We start from the raw sequence: 22,203 nt of genomic DNA on the forward strand, positions 1-22,203 counted from the left end.
CCAAGTTGAAAATAAATTTCCAAACCTAAATTCATAAAGGTAGTCATTTATATAGCAAGATACTAACACTGTGTTCCTCGCATGACGGATCCCGCTTCCAAGCCTCGCTATCACCACAGTCGCAACAGCCTCCTCCACCTGATGTTGACATTTTATATTTATGGAGTCGATGGGACGACTTTTTGAAACAAGAAGAGCAAAGTACGCATGTTGGGTCCATACCTAAAATTTATGAAAATTATAGAACCACTACACGTTTTCTGATTATTAGTCACTTATAAGACTAAATAAAACTTTGGCTTCAAATAAATCATCGCAAATACTTACTACATTCACGACAGCTGTACGTTGGTTCACCGATTTTGAACACACGTCCACACACTGAAGCCTCCGATGCTCTTGATTTCAGCCGTTCGAGGAACGATTGCGAGTTATCGCCACAGATAAACTTTTCAATGAGCTCGATGACACCATGCTTAGCGTTTCTTTCGTCAAAATTGTAGCTTCCTGTGAAAAAAAGAAAAAGAAAAAAAAAACTGTATTTGAAGGTAACGAGAAAAGGAATGCTCCAATTAAAGTACGGTATGCTGATCGGAAGGAACGCGGTCAAGAAATGTTGCGTGTTCTTTTCGTGACCCCCCAAGAAAAGTTGACAGTTCGATATGAGCACGATTGACGGTGTGCGCGCTTGAGGTTCTTTCGAGGAAAAAATAAAAAGATTAAAAATATTCAAAAGTTAAAATTAAATCGGAATTAAATAGATTCAAAATGTTTATTCAAAAACTTTTAACAACAATTATGAACAAAATTAAGAAATAAATAATTGAAAATTTCTTTTAAAAAAAACAAAAAAAAATAGAAATTCTCAAATTCTGAAACTAGAAAAACTAAAATTAAAAAAATATGTAATTATGAAATGAGAAAATCAAAAAATTATGTAATCATGAAATAAGGAAATCAAAAAATCTGGAAATTAGGAAACCAGGGAATTAGGAAATTATGATATTAGAAAATTAGTAAAATATAGAAAATAAGAAAATTAGGAAATTATGATATAAGGAAACAAGGAAATCAAGAAATTAAGAAATTAGGAAATTCTGTAATTCTGTAATTTCGTAATACATTCGTCCGGCTTCAGCTGAAGATTCATGCTGTCCCATGTTGCATGTTCGAGTGTAGACCTACGGAAAACCTTGCCGCGAGGAGAGGTGAGTGAACCTGTACACGAGCCACCTACGACATAATTCCTCGGGCGGCCCAGGTCAACTCGAAGTTACCCCAGGCACCCCCAGTGCAGGACACATTGGGGGTAGAAAGCGGATAGAATAAGCAAAACATCAAAGCAGAGCGCGAGCCATACTTTTAAAGTGGTATCTGCAAAGGAATTTGTATTAACAAAAGGGTCAAAAATAAAAAGGCGATACTAATTCAGTTCGCTCTTGGACTTCGGAGAGTAAAGTCACGTTTCTCGAAGAGTGCGCGTACAAGCAGATTATTGGTGGTGCACACAGGGTGTGTTACCCATCTATCTCTTTCTAACAAAGCGGAATTAAACCAACGGAAAGATCAAAATGGAGACTCGAAAGAACACGCTGAAGATCCTGTTTGCGACCGGTGCCAAGGTGCCGTCCTACCTCGAGGTCTTGAAATTCATGTCGACCGGTGTAAAGATACCAGCCACTGACGTACATTCGGTGTACAAAGATGAAAACGACCAGAAATTCTATTTATCATAGCGCGTCAATGAAAATCTAACGCGCACTAAAATTTTTCCCACCTGTTCGGATTTCTCCATGCACGAGTTCCCATACAACGCATCCAAAATAAACAGACAATATTATGCCATTGGTAGCAACGCTTGCTTAGACCCAGTCAAATCAATACGAATTCTGAAACTGAATCTAATTAGAATCGTATACAAATTCCGTTTCAAACGCAACAACCGGTTCCGTGTTCGATTGAGTAAACTGGGGAGCGTATCCTAGACCTTACTCTTTCCCAAAAACCGTCCAACTCCAAGCGAAACAAACTTGGGGACACCATGGAGATTTTCCCTTGTCACAAGTGAGCATCAACACTTCCCGTCTTCCAAATCCTTTTCCTTGTCCCTGGTGCGCGGTGAAGATGGGAGCGGCCGGAAATGGAAGGCTGTCATAGTGGTGAGAATCCGGTTCAGGTGGAGTTGGTTCTATTCCCAATTATCAATTCCTAGGCAACTTGGGCTTAAACAATCATCACATCACATGACGAAATCCAGTCTGCAATCCGCTAAAATCACCGTCTCCTAGCAAAGTGAATAAAAATAGATAAAATGCACAATATTTTTACGTACATTTGCATTTTGAATTTACTATTTTTTTAAGGAAGGAAAAGCCACCATGGCAGCGGCACTAAAAACCTATTTTTTTGCAAACACATAATACAAAACATAATAACATAGCATTAGAATTTTAGGACGCCCTATCCCCGGATGGCTCCACAACGCTTATCCCACTGTTTGGTGTGGTTGTATTAGACCCTTATCCGGAACAATAATCCAACACGGGAGATACCATGTCTTCATCTTTTGATGAGTGTGTAATACTACCCAGGGCATAAAAGGGGCCTTGCCGGGTCTAAGCTATCCTTTGGGGAACGGCAGGAATATTAGTAAACACCTATCTAAAGTGCGCAAGGATCCCTGCGTCACCTTAGTGGTATAGATGTTTGTAGGGAAGTTTTGGACTCAATGTTAGTAGAAATGTAGGACCCTAGGATATACCGTGACCGAGCCACGTAGCCTAGTGGTAACGCTTCCGCCTAGTAAGCGGTAGATCGGGGTTCAAATCCCGGCTCGGACCAACACAACTGGTGATCTTTTCTCTTCTGGATTCGATTGCTTAGTAAAGAGAAGGTAGAGTATCGTCACAAACTGGACATTATCACGACACCTTAGGGAGGCGACATGTTAACATTAAGTTGAGAATGAAATTGCCACTGAATCCGCTTTGTAAATGCCGGCCCCGATACTCTTCAAGGGTGTTCCCCTCAGGAACTGGGAAGGATTTACTTACTTTTCTAGGATATACCTCGAAAGGTATTGCGGGTTGATAAATAGTGATTTAAATTTAGTTTTTGGTTGAACTCGCACAGCCGACTGTACCGAGGAAAAGAATAGAATTTATACTGATATATAAAAAAAAGCAAAGCAATCCACTTTAACGACCCCCGGGTCTTTCGTGGTCTCTGTTGCAAGTTTCTGCTCATTTCTAGGCGTCCGAAGGTTATGTATGGTTGTAGAGTCGTACCCCTCCGAAAATACTGGGTAGAATTTATACTCGGTTTGGGTAAACTGCATTGTGAGTGTAGCGGCGAAGAAGGGGAGGAAAAAGAGAGAACGAGAACGCGGGGAGGTCGAGGAGAAAAGATGAGAAGCTCGCGGCGTGCGGATGTGGCTTGGGTTTTTGACCGACGGGAAGCGGAAATTTAGAGGCCGGAACGGATCTTACATTGGCGACGAAGGATAAAAAGGTAGGTTTGTGCAGTGAATAAGTGAAAAAAAAGTGAATTAGGTGGAAAAATAGTGTGTTTTGAGTTGATGGTTCGATGCTGTTTTGGGATCTCAGATAGCTTCCACGAAAACAATGCGTGGCGGCCATTTGCAATTTGAAAAAAAGCAGGGTCGTATTCAAGGGGTGGTATTGAACTGAATAAATCTGGATAGGGTTATTTTTTTTGTTTGTTTTTTGGATATGCTGAAGAAACATAAAAAAAGGAAAATAATTTTAACAGTTGCAAACCGGATGGGGAAAATAGGTGGCAGGCAGAGAGCCTTGATAGAAGCCAGTTAGCTGGTTGAATTGCCGGTTTGGGAACCGGTGGGATTGTCGGTTTGGGAACCGATGGGATTGCCGGTTTGGGAACCGGTGGGATTGTCGGTTCGGGAACCGATGGGATTGCCGGTTTGGGAACCGGTGGGATTGTCGGTTTGGGAACCGATGGGATTGCCGGTTTGGAAACCGGTGGGATTGTCGGTTTGGGAACCGATGGGATTGCCGGTTTGGGAACCGGTGGGATTGTCGGTTTGGGAACCGATGGGATTGCCGGTTTGGGGGAACTGGTGAGATTGTCGGTTTGGGAACCGAAGGATTGGTTAGTTTGTGAGCTAATTGATTTCTAGTGTAGGGCTATGATTTCGGTTCGGGAACCGGTCATACAAGTTGAGGGTTTTTTGAGGTACCTACTTGCCTATTTCGGTTTGCAACTGCAAGTTAATCTTGACTAAACTACAAATGATTGTAAAGATATAATCATTTTAAGTTAACGCATTTACATTTTGTGAACGAAAGATTATAAACAAACAATTAATTTGTAACGGAAATTGTTCATTTATAGATGAGTGATGCGCGCCCGCTACCACAGTTTCGCTGTGATGACATCGAAAAGAGCAAACTTCACAAGGAATGGGAAACCTGGAAAGGCTCTCTGGAATGCTACTTTGAGTCGGAAGACATAATAGACCAGAAGAAGATGCGCTCCAAGCTGCTACATTTGGGTGGTCCTCAGCTACAAATGCTGTTCAAGTCCCTGCCGGATAGCGAAAAGTATGCCTTTGTCACTCCCGAAAAACAGTACTACGACGTGGCGATTGCAGCATTTGACAAGTTCTTTCGCCCGGGTCACCAGGATGTGCTGGAGAGGCATAAACTGCGGCACATGAAGCAGAAACCTAATGAAAGATTTGCTGAGTTCGTAGTGCGCCTCAGGCAGCAAGCGCTCGAGTGCGGGGTAGACAAATACACCGCCAAGTTCCGCAAGATATTAACAGATATCATGCTGATCGACGCGATTGCAGAAGGTTGCCAGTCGGACGAATTGCGGCGAAGGATATTGCAGAAGGACCGAACGCTGGACGAGATTGAGGAAATTGGGACGTCACTGGAAGAAGTTGACCGTCATGTCAAGGATTTTGGATCTTCTCGAGAAGCGATGGTGTCTGCTAACCAGATCAGACATGATGGTCCTAGCAAGATGGCCTACAACAGAACCAACCAGGATACCCAAAACAGGTCCCAAATCCATACAAGAGATCTCTCAGCGGGAAATGCTTCATCTCGATCTCGTTTCCAAGCCGAAGCCCAGAACGCAAGAGCAGTGCGGTGCTTTAAATGCGGACGTCTGAGTCATTTCTCGTTCGATCCTGAATGTCCTGCGGTCAAGGCGACCTGCCCGATTTGCAAGAAAGTTGGCCATTTCAAAGAGCAGTGCCGACAAAGAAAGCCATACGCGGGGAACGAGATCGATCTGGGCCAGCAATGAAAATTCGCGCCGTGCAAGAGACTGTAAAACCGGATGTTAAGGATGAGATCTGCGCGAACGATTGCAATCAAGAAGGGGAGGAACGCAAAACATACTATGCCTTCTATTCAGGATGCGAGGCAAATCTGATTCGATGCCTCGTCGGTGGAAAGGAGGTAGAACTGCTAGTTGATTCAGGGGCAGAGGCGAATCTGATTTCGGATACGGTGTGGACGAATCTAAAGCGTGAAGGAGTACAAGTATCACGATCTACGAAAGGGAGCGACCGGATTCTCAAGGGTTACGCAAATGACAACCCAATGAAGATTCTTGGGACGTTTGAAGCAAGTATTTCGGTCGGAGGTCGACGGATGCTCTGTTCTTTGTGGTGGAAGGTGGGCAGCGCTGTCTGCTGGGCGATAAAACGGCTAAACAACTGGGTGTACTCAAAGTGGGAGTTGACATCGATCACGTTGAAGCCGGGCGGAGTCCGTTTGCTAAGATCTCCGGAGTTCAAGTACACATTCACATGGATTCCCAAGCCAAGCCGGTGTTCCAGCCTGTTCGTCGAGTACCAGTAGCGCTCGAGGAAGCTGTTTTCCGTAAGTTGGATGAGCTGAAAGCCAAGGATATCATCGAGGACAAGACGGGTCCGGCAACCTGGGTGTCTCCTCTCGTAGTCGTCGGCAAGGCAAACGGAGAACCGAGGATTTGCCTAGACCTTCGTAGGGTCAACGAAGCAGTTCTGCGTGAAAGACACCCGATGCCAATGATCGAAGATTTCCTGGCCAGGGTGGGGTCAAACATGATAAGAAGCAAACTGGACGTGGCTGACTCGTTCCTGCAGTGAGAATTAGATGAGGAGTCTCGCGACGTAACAACATTCATCACCACTCGAGGAATCTACCGCTTTAAGAGGATGCCGTTCGGGCTAGTGAATGCGTCGGAAGCATTCCAGAAGACGATGGACGAGATCCTGGTTGGCTGCGAGGGCGCTTGGTGGTATATTGACGACATCTACGTGGAGGGCCGGACCAAAATTGAACATGATGAGCGACTCAACAAGGTATGATATGTTGTGGTGTGTTAGGATTTATATATATATATATATATATATATATATATATATCTATATATATATATATATATATATATATATATATATATATATATATATATATATATATATATATATAAATCTTTTGAACTAAGGCTGTTTTGTTAGCTATTCATTTTGGATTTGAATTATGTCATTGATTAAAATTCGAATAAAGACAATAATTTTGGCGCAATGTTGTTTTTGTTTGGTTTCGTTTACCAGGTTCTGGCGAGGCTGAAGCACAGAAATGTTCAATTGAACCTAAAGAAGTGCGTCTTTGGCGTTACTCGGCTGGAGTTTCTGGGTCACACGATTACAGAAAACGGTATAGAACCTGCAGAAGGAAAGATTGAAGCTCTGCGATCGTTCCGGAAGCCGGAGAACGCGAATGAGTTGAGAAGCTTCTTAGGATTGGCGAGTTACCTCAGTCGATTCTTGCCAGAATTGGCCACAGTTGATCATGTGTTAAGGAATTTAACTAAGAAAGGAGTTATTTTCGAGTGGACCGAAGCTCATGATGTGGCGTTTGAGAAAATCAAGCAAATGTTGGGAAATCCAACCTCGTTAGGGTTCTTCAAGGTGGGAGATAGAACGCTGGTAATGGCGGATGCGAGTCCTACAGGCCTGGGAGCGATACTCATACAGGTGGATGGTAAAGGAGAGAACCGGATCATTTGTTATGCCTCCAAAGCGCTGACGGAAACCGAGCGTCGCTATTGCCACACGGAGAAAGAGGCTCTCTCGTTGGTGTGGAGTGTTGAGAAATTCTATCATTATTTGTACGGAAGAGAATTTGAGTTGCTAACGGACTGCAAGGCGTTAATATATCTTTTCACGCCCCGCTCACGGCCATGTGTGCGCATTGAAAGGTGGGTGTTGAGACTACAAGGATTTGAGTATCTCATAACACACATCCCTGGTGAGAAGAACTTAGCGGATGTTCTTAGTCGTCTTGGAACGCTCAAGCCGGTTCCCTTTGATCAATACGAGGAGATTGCTGTTCAAGAAATTGCTAACTACTCGGCGGACGCTGTCGCAATCAAATGGGAAGACCTCGTTGAAGCTTCCAAGCAGGATGTTGTAGTGCAGGAAGTCATGCGAGCGCTTGAGGATGATCAGCTGGATCGTTTGCCAGTGGAATACCGGTGCTTTTCCAACGAGCTATGTGAAGTTGGTGAGGTGCTGATGCGGTTGGATCGTATAGTAATTCCAGAAGGGCTACGGGAAAGGACTTTGCAAATTGCTCATGAAGGCCATTTGGGCATGCGGATGATGAAAACATCCTTGCGTGCAGTTGTCTGGTGGCCAAGAATGGACAGCCAGATAGAGACGTTTGTGAAGAGATGCCGTGGATGCACTTTGGTGGCAGCACCCGATCCTCCAGAGCCAATGAGACGGAAACAGATGCCCTCAGGTCCATGGGAGGACATTGCGATAGATTTTCTAGGCCCTCTGCCGGAGGGTCAATGGCTTCTGGTAGCTGTCGACTACTACAGCAGATACGTGGAGGTCTCGGAAATGCAGCAGATTACGGCACACGATACGATTCGAGAGCTGATAACAATGTTTAGTCGATTTGGAATCCCACAGTCGATTCGTGCTGATAATGGTCCGCAGCTTAGTGCAGACTGTAGAGAGTTCAAGCAGTTTTGCGAAGAACATGGAATACAGTTGATCAATACCACGCCCTACTGGCCGCAGGCAAATGGGGAGGTAGAAAGGCAGAACAGAAGTTTCTTGAAGAGAATGCAGGTCGCACAGGAGCTTGGAAAGGATTGGCGGGTTGAATTGCGGAAGTATCTGTTAGCGTACCACATGACGGATCACCCAACCACAGGAAAATCGCCTTCTGAGCTCATGTATGGAAGACGTATCAAAAGTAAGCTGCCAGTGCTGCCATGCTTCGCGGAGACCAACAGTGCGGCCAGGGATCGGGACAGAATAGTCAAGGAAAAGGGGAAGGAGTACACTAACCGGAAGCGACGTGCTCAACACAGTGATCTCAGCGCAGGTGACAAAGTGTACGTGAAACGAATGCAGAAGGACAACAAGTTAAGTACAAATTATTCACCAGAACAGTTCGTGGTGGTGAGTAAGTTGGGATCGGAAGTGGTTGTACAATCACTCAAGTCGGGTCAGAAGATAAAGCGCAACGTGGTCCATTTGAAGAGGATTGAACAGGATCAAGGCACGGAACCGGAGGAAGATGATACATTGAGTTTGAGGGAAGAAGATGTCGATGATGGTGAACAACGGGAACCGGAATATGATGAGACAACGAACAATGAACCGGAAGTGCCAGATAGCGAAGACCGAGGTGTGCAAGAGGAACAAAGAGGAAGAAAGGAGGATGAACGGGATGAAAGTAGGGTACCAGCTAAACGTAAACGGTTAGAACCAAAAAAGTTTCTAGATTATATTCCCCACTGAGTTTGAAACCAGTGCTATATTGAATAAAAAACGTTTGGATCAAGATAGATGTATTGGTTTGATTTGGAATGGTTTTTAGTGTTTTTTTTTTATAAGATAGGTGAGATGTAGGGTCGTACCGCTCCGAAAATACTGGGTAGAATTTATACTCGGTTTGGGTAAACTGCATTGTGAGTGTAGCGGCGAAGAAGGGGAGGAAAAAGAGAGAACGAGAACGCGGGGAGGTCGAGGAGAAAAGATGAGAAGCTCGCGGCGTGCGGATGTGGCTTGGGTTTTTGACCGACGGGAAGCGGAAATTTAGAGGCCGGAACGGATCTTACAATGGTGAGTCACCCAAAACCTCTTTTACGCAAATGGACCGACGTTTTACTTCCCCATCCGATAGAAGGCCAGGAGGATAAGGCGGGATTCGAACCCGCGCACCATAGCAACTTAGGAATCGGTAGCCGAAGCCACTAACCACCGCGCAACGAGGCCGGATATATTTTTTATTTAAATCAGTGTTCCCACGAGCCTAAGCCATCGGCTAGGCTAGGTTCATTTTTCTGGTTCAGGTTCACACCACACGTCGGCAAGCATCGTTGGCTCAGGCTCACTGAGTGCCGTGAGCCATGGTTCATTTGGTTCAAACCAGGCGAGGCTAGCCAAAATGAACCATTGGCTTGAACCAGGCTTGAACCTGATCAAAGAAAGTTAGGCTAAACGGCAAGCTTTGTTACACCGTAGTATGCTCAAACCGTAACATTGTTACACCGTAACATTTTTACACCGTAACAGTATTACACCGTAACATTAGTACGGTGTAAGGAATGTCACGGTGTAATGATAGCTACGATGCAACGAACGTTGTGGTGTAACCGTGTTACGGTGTAACCAAACTACGGTGTAACGAATGTTGCGGTGTATCAATGTTACGGTGTAACGAATGTTACGGTGTAACGAATGTTACGGTGTAACCATATTACGGTGTAACCATATTACGGTGTAACCATACTGCGGTGTAACGAATGTTACGGTGTAACAATGTTACGGTGTAACCATATTACGGTGTAACAATGTCACGGTGTAATGAATGTTGCGGTGTAACGATGTTACGGTGTAACGAATTTAGTGGTGTAACAATGTTACGGTGTAACCAAATTACGGTGTAACAATGTTATGGTGTAACCATATTACGGTGTAACAATGTTACGGTGTAACAATGTTACGGTGTAACAATGTTACGGTGTAACGAATGTTGTGGTGTAACAAGGTTACGGTGTAATAATACTACAGTGTAACGAATGTTACGGTGTAACGAATGTTGCGGTATAACAATGTTACGGTGTAACCATATTACGGTGTAACAATGTTACGGTGTAACAATGTTACGGTGTAACCATATTACGGTGTAACGAATGTTACGGTGTAACGAATGTTGCGGTGTAACAATGTTACGGTGTAACAATGTTACGGTATAACGAATTTTGTGGTGCAACAATGTTACGGTGTAATCATAATACGGTGTAACAATGTTACGGTGTAACGAATGCTACGGTGTAATGAATATTACGGTGTAACGAATGATGCGGTAAAACGAATGTTACGGTGTAATGAATGTTACATTGTAACATTGCTACACTATAAGAATTGTTACACAGTGCATTATACCTATGGTTTTTATTAGCCTGGTTAGCCTGGCTTAAGCCATGGTTCATGGTTCACTGAACCAGGATTGAACCACAAAGGGAGGCTTAAGCCGAACCAAGTTTATAGGTGAACCTAGCCTAACCGGTTCATTTTAAATTTTAAATTTTAAATAATAAAAACAAACGTTTATTATTAATACAAAACATAATAACATAAGTCACAAAAACAAATAACACGGCTGGACTCAAAGCTCTATCTTCGTGAGGACATACAAATACATACCTCAAAAAATCGTGCAAGCACATACATTATCCACTTTATTTCCATATTATCCCCGCAATACTTTATTTTTTAGCCCTCAAATATTCGAAGTACTAGCCGGCCTTCGAAAACTTTCATATATTATACCAAAACTACTTAACATATTCCAACTTTTTTGGTTTGTTCATACTCCTAGGCCATTACTAGTACTGGCCATGTCACTTAAATTGTCGTTCAACTTTATATCCGAATAAAAAAATATCGTATAATAGGGGTCCAGATTACCCCTACTATCCACATCATCACAAATTCCCCTACTCATTAAAAAAAAAAAAAAAAAGGATTACTCACCCAAGTCGGAATTTGCTTTCTGCTCAATCTGAATGAAATTAGAAGCACTGCTATGGAAGAACGATACAAAGTCATGGGAAGCCAGACTGTTTGTTTCGAACTTCATACGCCATTCCTTTAGCGGATTAATCATAGCTTCCGCTTTCTGAATCTCGAACATATCACCGTTATTTCCAACAATATTTTTCGCAATTTCCGAATCGATGTAGTATTTTTTTCAAGGTTAAATCGAACAAAGAAAGGAAAAAAATGCAGTTGAATAAATTGTCACTTCTCGATTACAAGACAAAATCGATGCTGCCTTTGATGAAAATGCAATCAGGTCGGCACACTTTAGTTTTATCCACTTAATCGATTTCGTGCTAAAAAAGGAGCCGTTGTTTTTATTTTTTTAGAGGGTAAAAAACATAATTTACCTGAACTTATTTTTAACAGCAACTTCTAGAGAATCTAAATTTATAATAAAATAGCCATCTTGGCTCATACACACACGCAAAACCGAAATTAGGTATAAAATACTAATTTTTAGTATTTGTTGAACTTATGTTCCAGCTTGTCAAATTATAACTCAAAACTAGTTTTTTTTTCTTCCTAAAATTTAGTATTTTTTTTAGAACACTGGCGTACTTCTTAAAAATTCCTAAATTTCAGTATTTTTTTAGTTCAAGAATTGTGATTCACGTTTTGACAAGTCAAAACAAAATAATTTCGCGGCTGTGAGTTGGTGTTCCGCAGTGCTGCTGAAGATTTCGGAACTTTGGAAAGGTATGATCTAGGGGCAGGACAACTTGGTCGATAGACTAACAATAGTTCGTTGATATATTAATATTTCGTCAATACTTTAACGCGACCTCACCTGGTTATGTACATCCTTGATCCACCACCACTGTCATTTAGAAATGTCAAATCAAATGTCAAAACATGACAATCAATTTTTGCGGTGAAGCATGGAGATTCTGGAGGAAAATTTAGCAGCGACCGAAATTGGACAGATTATCTTTAGCACGGACCTTGTTCCGGCGACCAGAATTGCTCAAGTTACAACGCAAAAGAATAGAAATAATCATTTGTCATAATAAAACTAGAAAACATAGAACCGGAGTACACTTGAAGGACAGAATCTAACCACTCCTGTGTACCAGAAGGGCACCGGCAAAATATCATTCTACAGCACAAAGGGGCAAAAAGTAAAAGCATTATTACACAACCTAGACCCAAATTAGATGACCAGAAAGTAAAATATTCCGTGTTTCCTGTTTTGGCTAGAGAGCAGAACCTAAACAATCTGAGCAATCGGTATTGCACATCCTTAATTGTCTTCGTCCAGCTCGCAAAAGAAAAATGTTAAATCATAACCATGTCCATGGTGGCTACGATCCACTAGGAAATCTTGCAAAAGTCCTGTCCACCGGTAATTTAGCCTCCGTCTCCTCCACCTCAAACCACATCACAGAGCAACGATGGTCAAGAACAATCATTTCCTTTCGCCAACGACATTTCAATCTCCTCCCGTTCGTATTTCACAATACCCGATCGAAACAAATCCGATCACCGAATGCGGCCAAATAAATTCATTTAGCGCGGCGGGATGAAAACAAATAAAACAGATAACGGATACCATCTTCATCCACCACGAAACAAAAGAAAATTGAACATGAGCATGGTAGATCCACATAGTTGGAGAAAGAACCCGGAAAATCATTCCAGCTGTTGACATAACCTCTTCCTCCTCCTCCTCGAGCCACACCGGAGGGTAACGATTGATCTATGTGAATCTTTTGCCTATATCTGCTGCCCTGAAACCTCTTCCCGTTTGAGCTCCGTCAAACCCGGTCTAAACATCAAATTCTTAAGTGTGGCGGAAGCTTGCTAAGGCCTGATTTGGCCAATCTGTGACTGGACAGGACTTCTTCTTCAAAACAAATTCCGAACAGTATGCTTCAGGATGGTGAAATTTTCTGCGCCACAATTGTTGTTGTTTTTGTCTGTCAACTGTCAACCAAGGTGTGCAAATGTAGGTCATAACATTTTTCGTCAATAAATTAACTAGTAGATCAACGACAACGTTAATATATTGACGAAATATAATTATTTTGACTCTGTACACCCCCTAGGGTATGATCTGCGCAGGAAGAAAAGTGGTTCTTCGGTTCTCCAAGGAGAGAGAAACCCGGTGCAATTAAATAAGATGAAGTGTGGCTCTCGTGCTTGTGGGAGAGGAGGAGGAGGACGGAACATTCAACTCCCGGCGAGTTTAAGAATACCGCCCCTTCCGTCTCTGTTGAAGCTCGCAGAAAAATGTTTTGTAGAATCAGCCTGTACGAGGTTTGAATCAACGAAATTTTTGTGGAATACACTCAAACCCCGATGGTTTGACACCAACTGTTGTCAAACGAATGGGGTCACGTTTTAGTTTGACACATCTTTTACACGGAGTCCACACACACTACCAAACGTTTGTTCTATAGTGTGCGTGAGCGCCGTGTAAAAAGTGACAGTTCGTCACTTTTTAGTTTGACCAGGGATGCCATGTGTTTTTTTTTAAATGTCTGTGAAAAAGTCTGTGTATGTCTGTGCACTTGCCTAAAATTCAAATATATCTATTTATAGTCATGGAATTCCATCAAAAATTGCGTTTTCAAGCATTTTAAGACTAACGGAATAAGTTTCGGTTGATATTTTTACAAAATATTGATTTAATGAAGTTTTTTGAAAGTCTGTGCACCTCAAAAAATCACTGGCAAAAGCTCAAATGTCTGTAAAACACAGACAAATCTGTGTATCTGGCATCCTTGAGTTTGACTTTGACCAACCAACGGGGTACAAACTAAAAAAGTGTCAAACGAAAAAGTGACCAACCACCGGGGGTTGAGTGTATACCCTGGGATGGGATAAACAAAGAGAAAAAAAACCTATTGTCAAACTAAACCACTTTCAACATGGCCGCTTCTGTCAATCTAAACCAGTCCTTTCTTATGAGGAGAAAATGAGAAGTATTGTAATAGAGGAGAAAAGCAACTCTCGACAAAATTTTGAGGTTAGGAATTTTGACAGGTATGATTTTTATAAAGTATTCGCCTCCTTTTCTCTCCCACAGAAAACCGGGGAACAAGGTAGCTGTCAAACTAGGGCAAAATGTTAAAGTCACTCACAAAATGAACTTTGAGTGATTTGAGTTCATTTATGACGTCACGATTTTCTCCCCTATTTGAGTTGAAAAAAAAAATAAAACGAATTTAAATCAATTTCACAAATAATTGTTAATTGCATTAATCAAATCAAAAAATCAAATTATTCGCTCTACAGCATTGCCTTGGCGTTCTCGATTACGAGATTTCTACTCGAAACTAGATGTCCGAAGGCTTGATTGTTGAGGCAATTGCAAACCTCTTTTTACACCCTAGCTTCCAGCTTGCATTAATAGATTGATTAAAATATTTTCAATTGAAAGGCATTTATTTCTATCGTACACCGAATGTTGACTTATCAGCATTTTCATTTTAAAAAACAATACATTTCATGAACCGACTATTCTTTTGCCCATTTAAATCTCTTGTTATTTTTTTGCGCGTTACATAGAAATGTCATCTAGATTGAACAATATTAAACCTGTGCTTCCCATGAAATTAAAATGTGGCGTGAAGAAACAACATTGTAGAACTGGATTTAAAAAGCAAACAAAAATAATGGCCACAGTTTAGCCTATTTGATTATTTTCGCACTTTTTTATTTCAACACATTGCCACAAATTGAAAACCAAACTTTTATGCTCTTTGAAGTGAATGAATTGGTACAAATTTGAATTTTTGCCAGCCATTTCTTTCGATTTTGACACCTTAGGGCGTGCGACCTAAGGAATGTTAACTTTCTTTAAAGTTGAGTAAAAATTGCCGTTGAATTCGACGTGCTCCTCTTTGGGGAACTGGGAAAGATTTGTTTACTTTCTTTGCGTAACGGGACAATGACAGGAGCAGTTCAAAAAAATAATCTCCTCTCCCATTTAATGACTTGCAGGCTCGCTTGCAGGCTTTTTAGGATTTTTTTTAGATTGATGTAAGAAAACGCATTGAAATCGTATTGCATTTTTCACATCCAAATGAAAATGAAAAATCTTTCATATAAAAAACACATTAAAAATTGAAGAAATGAACATTTTTTGACTCATCTTTGATTTGCCAACCATTTCAAGTAATTTGTATCCGGCAGCTCCTTATGAACGGATCCACCGTAAAACGATGGAATATAAACTCAGGATTCTCCACCCACGTCCATCCGCAAATTTTAACAGCCAAATTCAAAAAAAAATCTGCGAGGAGAAACTAAACGACAAGTCATCCACATGCTTGAGCACTGAGTTGAAAAACATCATCAAGAAAATTTGAATTGTCAAGCTACACGCAAAACAACCAATGCGAATTCTCTGACCATTGGTATCGAAATTTTGAACATCGAATGGTCATAAACGATCATGCACATTCGATGCTCAAAGCGCTTTGACCATCCGATGTTCATCTTGCTTTGAATGGGATTTGACAGTTCGTTTGATTGTGTGCGTGTCGTCACGCGCAGCTTTTTGGCGTTTTCTCTATTCAACGCTGGCGGCGCCACCGTACATGGCAGCTGCTGGGCAGTGCCGCTTTTCGCCACTAGATGGCTCTTTTCAATGTTTTTGTCGCTAGATGGCTCTGTTCGATGGGTATTTTACGTAAACATTTTTTTGTGAGAATATTAATCAAAACAGATGTTTTTATTGCTTTAACATGAAAATTAAACTATTGTACGATCAGTACCTAGCTGGACTCGGTCACTGGAAACGACCGGCGGCTCAGTGACCGACGAAATAGGCGGCGGGCCAGATGCGGGCATAAAAATGTCAAAATCTCTTCCCCCCTCACTTCGTCTCACCATCCAGCTGCAGCTTTGTTGACAAACAAACGGAGCACGCGGTCGCATGATGGCGGCATCGAGCCAGAATTAGGGGTGATCATGTGATTAAAAATGAAAGTTTTTTCAAGAAAAATAACATTTTTTCGACCGAATAAAAAAATTGCGAGCATGTTCAAACAATTATTCCTGATGTCGGAGAAGTGATAAAAAAGCAAAATGTTAATCCATAATTTTTCTATAAATTGATTTTTTTCACTCCAACTGGGAATCCCTAGGTCTATCCACGACCGTTTCCAATGACCGTGAGAAGATGCCAGAAAATCCAGCTACGAGCTAAATCCACAATAAATCAATCTGTTTATATTGAAAACATTACATTTATTTAGTTTAATTTTCATGTTCAAGCAATAAAAACATCTGTTTTAATTAATATTCCCTACAAAAGGAAATATTCAATAACAAGTTAAAATATGTTTAATTCAGTTTAACAACAAACGTTTTACAATAAATCTTCATTACTCCAGTCATCGGAAAACCACATCCTAGTAGCAGAGTCAGGAAAAAATGCTGCCGCCCTGTGACCTTCGACCGTTCGATTCCAGTGCATCAAAATTTCTCTGACGGCACAGTCGACCGGCGGTTTCCATCCGAGTTTCCGCTTCAGATCGACCTCCATCGGTCGGAAGAACCACACTGCAGCAAGCAAGGTGAATTGGCACGAAGGTGTTGGGAAGCTCGTCCGGTTCAGTGTCGGTGACACCCAGGGACTCGATCGGTTCCGTGTCTATGGCGGGGAGGGTTGTCGTCGCTTTAGGTTCCGAGACTGGCACTTCTTGTCGTTGCAACTCGATCGTTTCCTTCTCGCGCTCCTCCAGATACTTGGCGAACGCTTCTAGCTGTTCCGGAGGCATCCGAATGGCAGCGGCCAGGCTTTGGCGGCCGTCCACGGGGAACTCGAGCCGATTTTGAACCGTACGCCGGTTCAGAAACTCCTCCAGCGTGCGCCACTTCAGTTTGTGATAGGGCACGGAAACCGAAGCTTCGCGCGCCATCCGCTCGGCGGCCTTGGCGAACATCTGGAAGAGACGGTTGCTATTAGAATCTACTCTAGACATCAAGAAAATTAAATTCATACCTTCTTCTTCATCTTCGGAACTCTGCCTAGTCTTGCGACTCTTTATGTGGTCATGATTCTCCGTTTCGGAGTCACTTCGGGTGGCTCGGAATCGCTGCCGCCACTGCCGCTAGCCTTTGAGCGACTGTCGTCGCTAATTCCAGGTTGAGCTGAAATCAAAATAAATCAACTTTCTAGATCCTTTTACAACAACCTCAAAATACTCACACTGGCCAGCAGAGCCTTCGGGTCCTTTTTCTTCTCCATGGCCTGGGACCGCTCCTTCTTCGTGTTGAGCTTCTTTTTGCGCTTTTTTTACCAACCGATTCCTGATCCCTTCTCGAGCTCGAGTCCGAATCCACCAACGACTTGAGCCGGCTCATGGTCTTGTCGATTTCGTCCCCGATGGCGTCGATCGTCTGGTTTTGTTTGGCCAGCTGGTCCGAGTCACTTCCCAACTCAGTAATTAGGTTTCGCCGAGTCGTGACGGTTCTGTCCGCCTCGTCGGAATCGCTGTCGATGATTCGGGACAGCTTTTTGAAGTTGTGGTGCCAGCTGGACTTTTATTTCCGCTGGGTTCCGGATTCTCATCCTCAGAGTCACTTTCGATTAGTCGAGAAATTCTGCTGCGCGGTGGAGTGACCCTCTTCTCTGCTGTTGTTTGTGAAATGGCAGAACTGGGAGATTCCTCCAACTATTTGGGATCCTCACCGGTTTTCGATTCTTGACCCTCGACAGAATCCTCGATGCACAGCGTGTCACCCTCGTTCAGCTCGCAATCAGAGTTGTACTCCACGGTCATCGGCGATTCCGTCTCGCGATTTTTTGATTCCTCCAGGTCGTCCTGCTGCTGTTGACTGCTTCGCGAACTTATTTATGTTTCGATCAGCGCTGGTACTTTTATTCGCACACTTCAGGGGTGTTGGATCTAAACGGGGGAAAAGATTGATATTGTTTTATTTTAATGGTTGTTTTTCCTCAACTTACTTCGGATTGCTCGACGTGCACGTGCAATTTCCACTTCACACAAACACTTTGCCCAGCGGGCGGGGGCGCACTGCAACGAATGGCTCGCCAAACTGGCTGCCGGATTGTACGTGTCGTACTGGGCCGAAATCCAGGCCAGCGCCTACTACGTCAAATACGGCGCGATGTTCTTGCCTGCCTTCGCGACGACCGCCACCTGTGCCCGCTGGGCCGTTTCACGCACCCGGATTCCTGTACAGCCGGGGCCAGAACGTGAGGACCACTTTTACGACGTCCAGCTCGTACTTGCCGGTCCTAGTTCTTTTTGAGCTTCTGAAAGGTGTTGTCCAGGTTCGTGGCGATGTCCTTGCCGCCGTGGGTTTCGATCTGGACAAAACTCGGTACTTGCTGCTGTCCAGCGTTGCGAATCCGAACAACGTCGGAACGGTGCTGCCCACCATTTCCGCATTCCGGTCACTGCTAGAAGGCTAGAAGGAACAGAGGAAAAAAACAGAATCAACATTGCGAAATCGATAAATCAGGAGAATGGAGAAGTGGAGAAATTAATTGACTTACTCGGAACTGTAATGCGCCTCACTCGTCGTCGGGAATTGAAAAATAAGCCTCCGTTCAAGATTTTCACCGCATAGCCCGAATCTACGCCAGCTTTGCTGCACTTCCTCTTCCTTCTTTTATGCACTTTAAAATGAACAACAACGCGGTACCAAATCGCCAAACCACACTCGGCTTGCTTGGATGGATCAATTAAATTGATGAAATGATGAAATTTTGACGTTTCCTCGTTTAGGAAGAACGAGAAGAATCTTTCGCTACTTTAAAAAAGAAGAGGTAGTCATCGCGTTAGACACGTAAAATACACGAACACCACCAAGCGATGCATTGGTGTGCGTAATGTTTATGGCGAGTTGAATGTTCGATGTTCATAAATGTGAGCATCGGATGGTCAAAGGCGAGTGAGAATCCGATGTTCACCGGAGTTGGTTTGCGTGTATCTGAATCACAGATTGCTTGATATTTGTTTTCGAACACGAATTTTCTTGCAAAAAACAGAAGAAGAATACAAACGTAAACACTCAATAAGAAGACTCTATCCAGCCGTCCCGTCCCAGTGTATACCCAAGTAACCAACAAGCACTACAAGAAATCATAAATGAGCTGCTAAACAGCATTCACCAGCTAATCAGTCATAAAACAGCTAAGGTGATTGCAAATCAGCTCTAAAACAACTGCAACAACCGGTTCCGTGTTCGAACCTGTTGTTGCGTTTGTAACGGAATTTGTATACGATTCTAATTAGATTCCGTTTCAGAATTCGGATTGATTTGACTGTGAGAGAGAGCACCAACAAACAAAATTATAAATATTGCTTACTCTCTCATCCATCAAACCAAAACAAATCGTTTAGAGAGAAAAATGCAGTCAGCTGAGAATTTTGTTTCACGATTGAAAAAAAAAACCCCGATTTAATCCCACCTGGGGTGAGATAGAGCCTTTCTTACAAAAGGAAGTTAACGGCAGTTGATTTTTTTTTCAAAGAAATAGCAAAATAAAGAATGGTCCATTCATAATACAATTCGAAACTCAACCATATTTTTTCAAATAACTGAAAAGCGCTGGTTTTTGCCCCATTTGCCATGGCCGGTTGTAAGCTGTGCTCGCACACAAGCATTTTCGATTTTTTTAATCAGAACACATTGTTTTTGAGACAGAGAATTAGCTCACAATTTGCGATGTTCGTAATGTTTTCTGCATATCGCTAAATTTTTCGTATTCTCCGAGTGTTTTTTTTGCACTTTTCAAAATATCAAGAATTAACGAGAAAACAAAATAATTCCGTCTTGCTCCAATGCGTTAAAGTGGTTACAAAATGACTGGCAGAAAGTGTTTCAACACCCGAGAATTTGCCGTGTTGTAAACAACGATGTAACGGTAAAGCCGCATAAATGTTCTTGAAAGCTTTGAAACGCCTACTGTGATTCACTAACCTGTCATTTAGGCGTTAGGCAAAATTGTGAGCTTTCAATAAGTATGCATGAGTATGTAGTATGCATTTAGGCGTTTTTGGGATTGGGAAGCATACAACGGCTGAGTGCTCGGTGGGACTTCACTACGACAAACGCAAACGTACCGAATAAACCACCTTGGTGCGCTGGTACGATGAACAAAAATACTAATACACAAAAAGGCTAGTACCGAAGCTAGAAAACCAAACCCGCGATGTGCGTTGTCACTGGCACATGGGAAGCTTGGACGCTTCCCAGAAATTCGTTCGCTCAGAGTTCGATCAGAGAATGAGCAAAACAAAAAAGAAAGGCAAAAGAATGAGCATGAGGCTTCAGAACAGATAGCTGCTTGCGTCTAGTTTGCGTTCATTGAAGCTTAGCATAGACAATAATGATAGGCGATATGTGATGAACGAGCAATCGATAAAGCAACTTGCACTAAAAGGGGGTAATCTAGTATCAAAACTCTATACGCGCCAGCATCACGCGCCAGCATTGCTCGCGTCTGCATGTAAAGCTCAACTTGACAACTTGTCGACGAAGCGTCGAAAATCGATCGTCCATGATTTTATGCAAATTTTTCGAATTTATATTTCTCGAGAAATGGTTTGAGAACGAAGCTTGAATTGGAGTCGGAGCCAAAAGCAAACACTATACCTTTCTTTAGTAAGAAAGGCAAAAATGGAAATTTTCTAAAATCTGAACGGTAAATCCGAATGAGGTCAAATTTGTTTCAGAACATCGAGTATGGTCTAGATTATGATGTGGAGAAAAAAAATTAGATAAAATGCCAAAGGAATAGTTTTGGCATTTGGTGAAAGTTGGCTTTTACCTTTTTTAGGGGTTTTTCCCCCTCACAGTGAATTAGTCCACAAGCTGTAAATCAAGAACCACATTACCGACGTGGATGAAAATTTTGGAGGATGTAGGGCTGGAAAAATGCAATTTTTTGGATAAATAAACGATTTCAATACTTCAATTTTCGACCGAATTTTCATTTGAAAACCGCCTGATTTGGTGAAAACACACTCCGAGTCCCCATAAAAAATGGATAAATTCAAATTTGGTATGGAACTGGTTCAGGTTCAGCACATCCCCTTTCAAATGCGCCCAAGAGAGCTTAAATCCATAATGTGGGCTCTGAGAAACCCCCTACCACAAAATTGAGCACTTTTTTACCACACACGGACGTCACGCGTGCTCTACAGTAAATTAAGCGCCAAAATTCGGATATTGGAAGTAGACCAATTCTGTCATTGTCAATCGATCGGGCGTCGAAAATCGATCGTCCATGATTTTTTGCAAATTTTTCGAATTTATATTTCTCGAGAAATGATTTGAGAACGAAGCTTCAATTGGAGTCGGAGCCAAAAGCAAACACTATACCTTTCTTTAGTAAGAAAGGCAAAAATGGAAATTTTCTAAAATCTGAACGGTAAATCCGAATGAGGTCGAATTTGTTTCAGAACATCGAGTATGGTCTAGATTATGATGTGGAGAAAAAAAATTAGATAAAATGCCAAAGGAATAGTTTTGGCATTTGGTGAAAGTTGGCTTTTACCTTTTTTAGGGGGTTTTCCCCCTCACAGTGAATTAGTCCACAAGCTGTAAATCAAGAACCACATTACCGACATGGATGAAAATTTGGGAGGATGTAGGGCTGGAAAAATGCAATTTTTTGGATAAATAAACGATTTCAATACTTCAATTTTCGACCGAATTTTCATTTGAAAACCGCCTGATTTGGTGAAAACACACTCCGAGTCCCCATAAAAAATGGATAAATTCAAATTTGGTATGGAACTGGTTCAGGTTCAGCACATCCCCTTTCAAATGCGCCCAAGAGAGCTTAAATCCATAATGTGGGCTCTGAGAAACCCCCTACCACAAAATTGAGCACTTTTTTACCACACACGGACGTCACGCGTGCTCTACAGTAAATTAAGCGCCAAAATTCGGATATTGGAGGTAGACCAATTCTGTCATTGTCAATCGATCGGTCGTCGAAAATCGATCGTCCATGATTTTTTGCAAATTTTTCGAATTTATATTTCTCGAGAAATGATTTGAGAACGAAGCTTGAATTGGAGTCGGAGCCAAAAGCAAACACTATACCGTAATCTGGGGTGAATCGGGACTACAGTCTGAATAGGGACAGCAGTTTT

The 22,203-nt window shown here is 42.4% G+C and overlaps 2 protein-coding genes across 3 annotated transcripts in view; both read right to left on the reverse strand.

Moving 5' to 3' along the window:
- Window positions 1–11,600, reverse strand: part of LOC120430070 (E3 ubiquitin-protein ligase UBR1) — a 97,260-nt gene extending 85,660 nt beyond the window's left edge. Inside the window, exons 1-4 of the mRNA XM_052706494.1 lie at window positions 11,464–11,600; window positions 11,048–11,409; window positions 328–507; window positions 68–222 (exon numbers count right to left, since the gene is read on the reverse strand). Of these exons, the coding sequence (XP_052562454.1) occupies window positions 68–222; window positions 328–507; window positions 11,048–11,207 (495 nt within the window). The 5' untranslated portion in view covers window positions 11,208–11,409; window positions 11,464–11,600. The remainder of the gene's footprint in view (window positions 1–67; window positions 223–327; window positions 508–11,047; window positions 11,410–11,463) is intronic.
- Window positions 11,601–16,446: 4,846 nt separating this feature from the next.
- LOC120430071 (uncharacterized) lies at window positions 16,447–18,796 on the reverse strand. 2 transcript variants are annotated; one of them, XM_039595163.2, is made up of 4 exons: window positions 18,591–18,796; window positions 17,277–18,502; window positions 17,070–17,218; window positions 16,447–17,010 (listed from the first exon to the last, which is right to left on the reverse strand). In XM_039595163.2, the coding sequence occupies exons 3-4, from the start codon at window positions 17,079–17,081 to the stop codon at window positions 16,489–16,491; spliced, it is 534 nt and encodes a 177-aa protein (XP_039451097.1). In that variant the 5' UTR covers window positions 17,082–17,218; window positions 17,277–18,502; window positions 18,591–18,796; the 3' UTR covers window positions 16,447–16,488. The 2 variants fall into 2 exon arrangements, with proteins under 2 accessions (XP_039451097.1, XP_052562474.1); XM_052706514.1 differs by having other exon boundaries at window positions 16,447–17,218; window positions 18,591–18,795.
- Window positions 18,797–22,203: the final 3,407 nt, after the last annotated feature.

Source organism: Culex pipiens, chromosome 1 (genome assembly GCF_016801865.2).
Source record: "Culex pipiens pallens isolate TS chromosome 1, TS_CPP_V2, whole genome shotgun sequence".
Lineage (NCBI taxonomy): Eukaryota > Metazoa > Arthropoda > Insecta > Diptera > Culicidae > Culex > Culex pipiens.

Bases quoted from the DNA above. Each gene is read 5' to 3' on its own strand.
- LOC120430071 (XM_052706514.1), bottom strand. From the start codon at position 17,067: ATGAATTTAATTTTCTTGATGTCTAGAGTAGATTCTAATAGCAACCGT.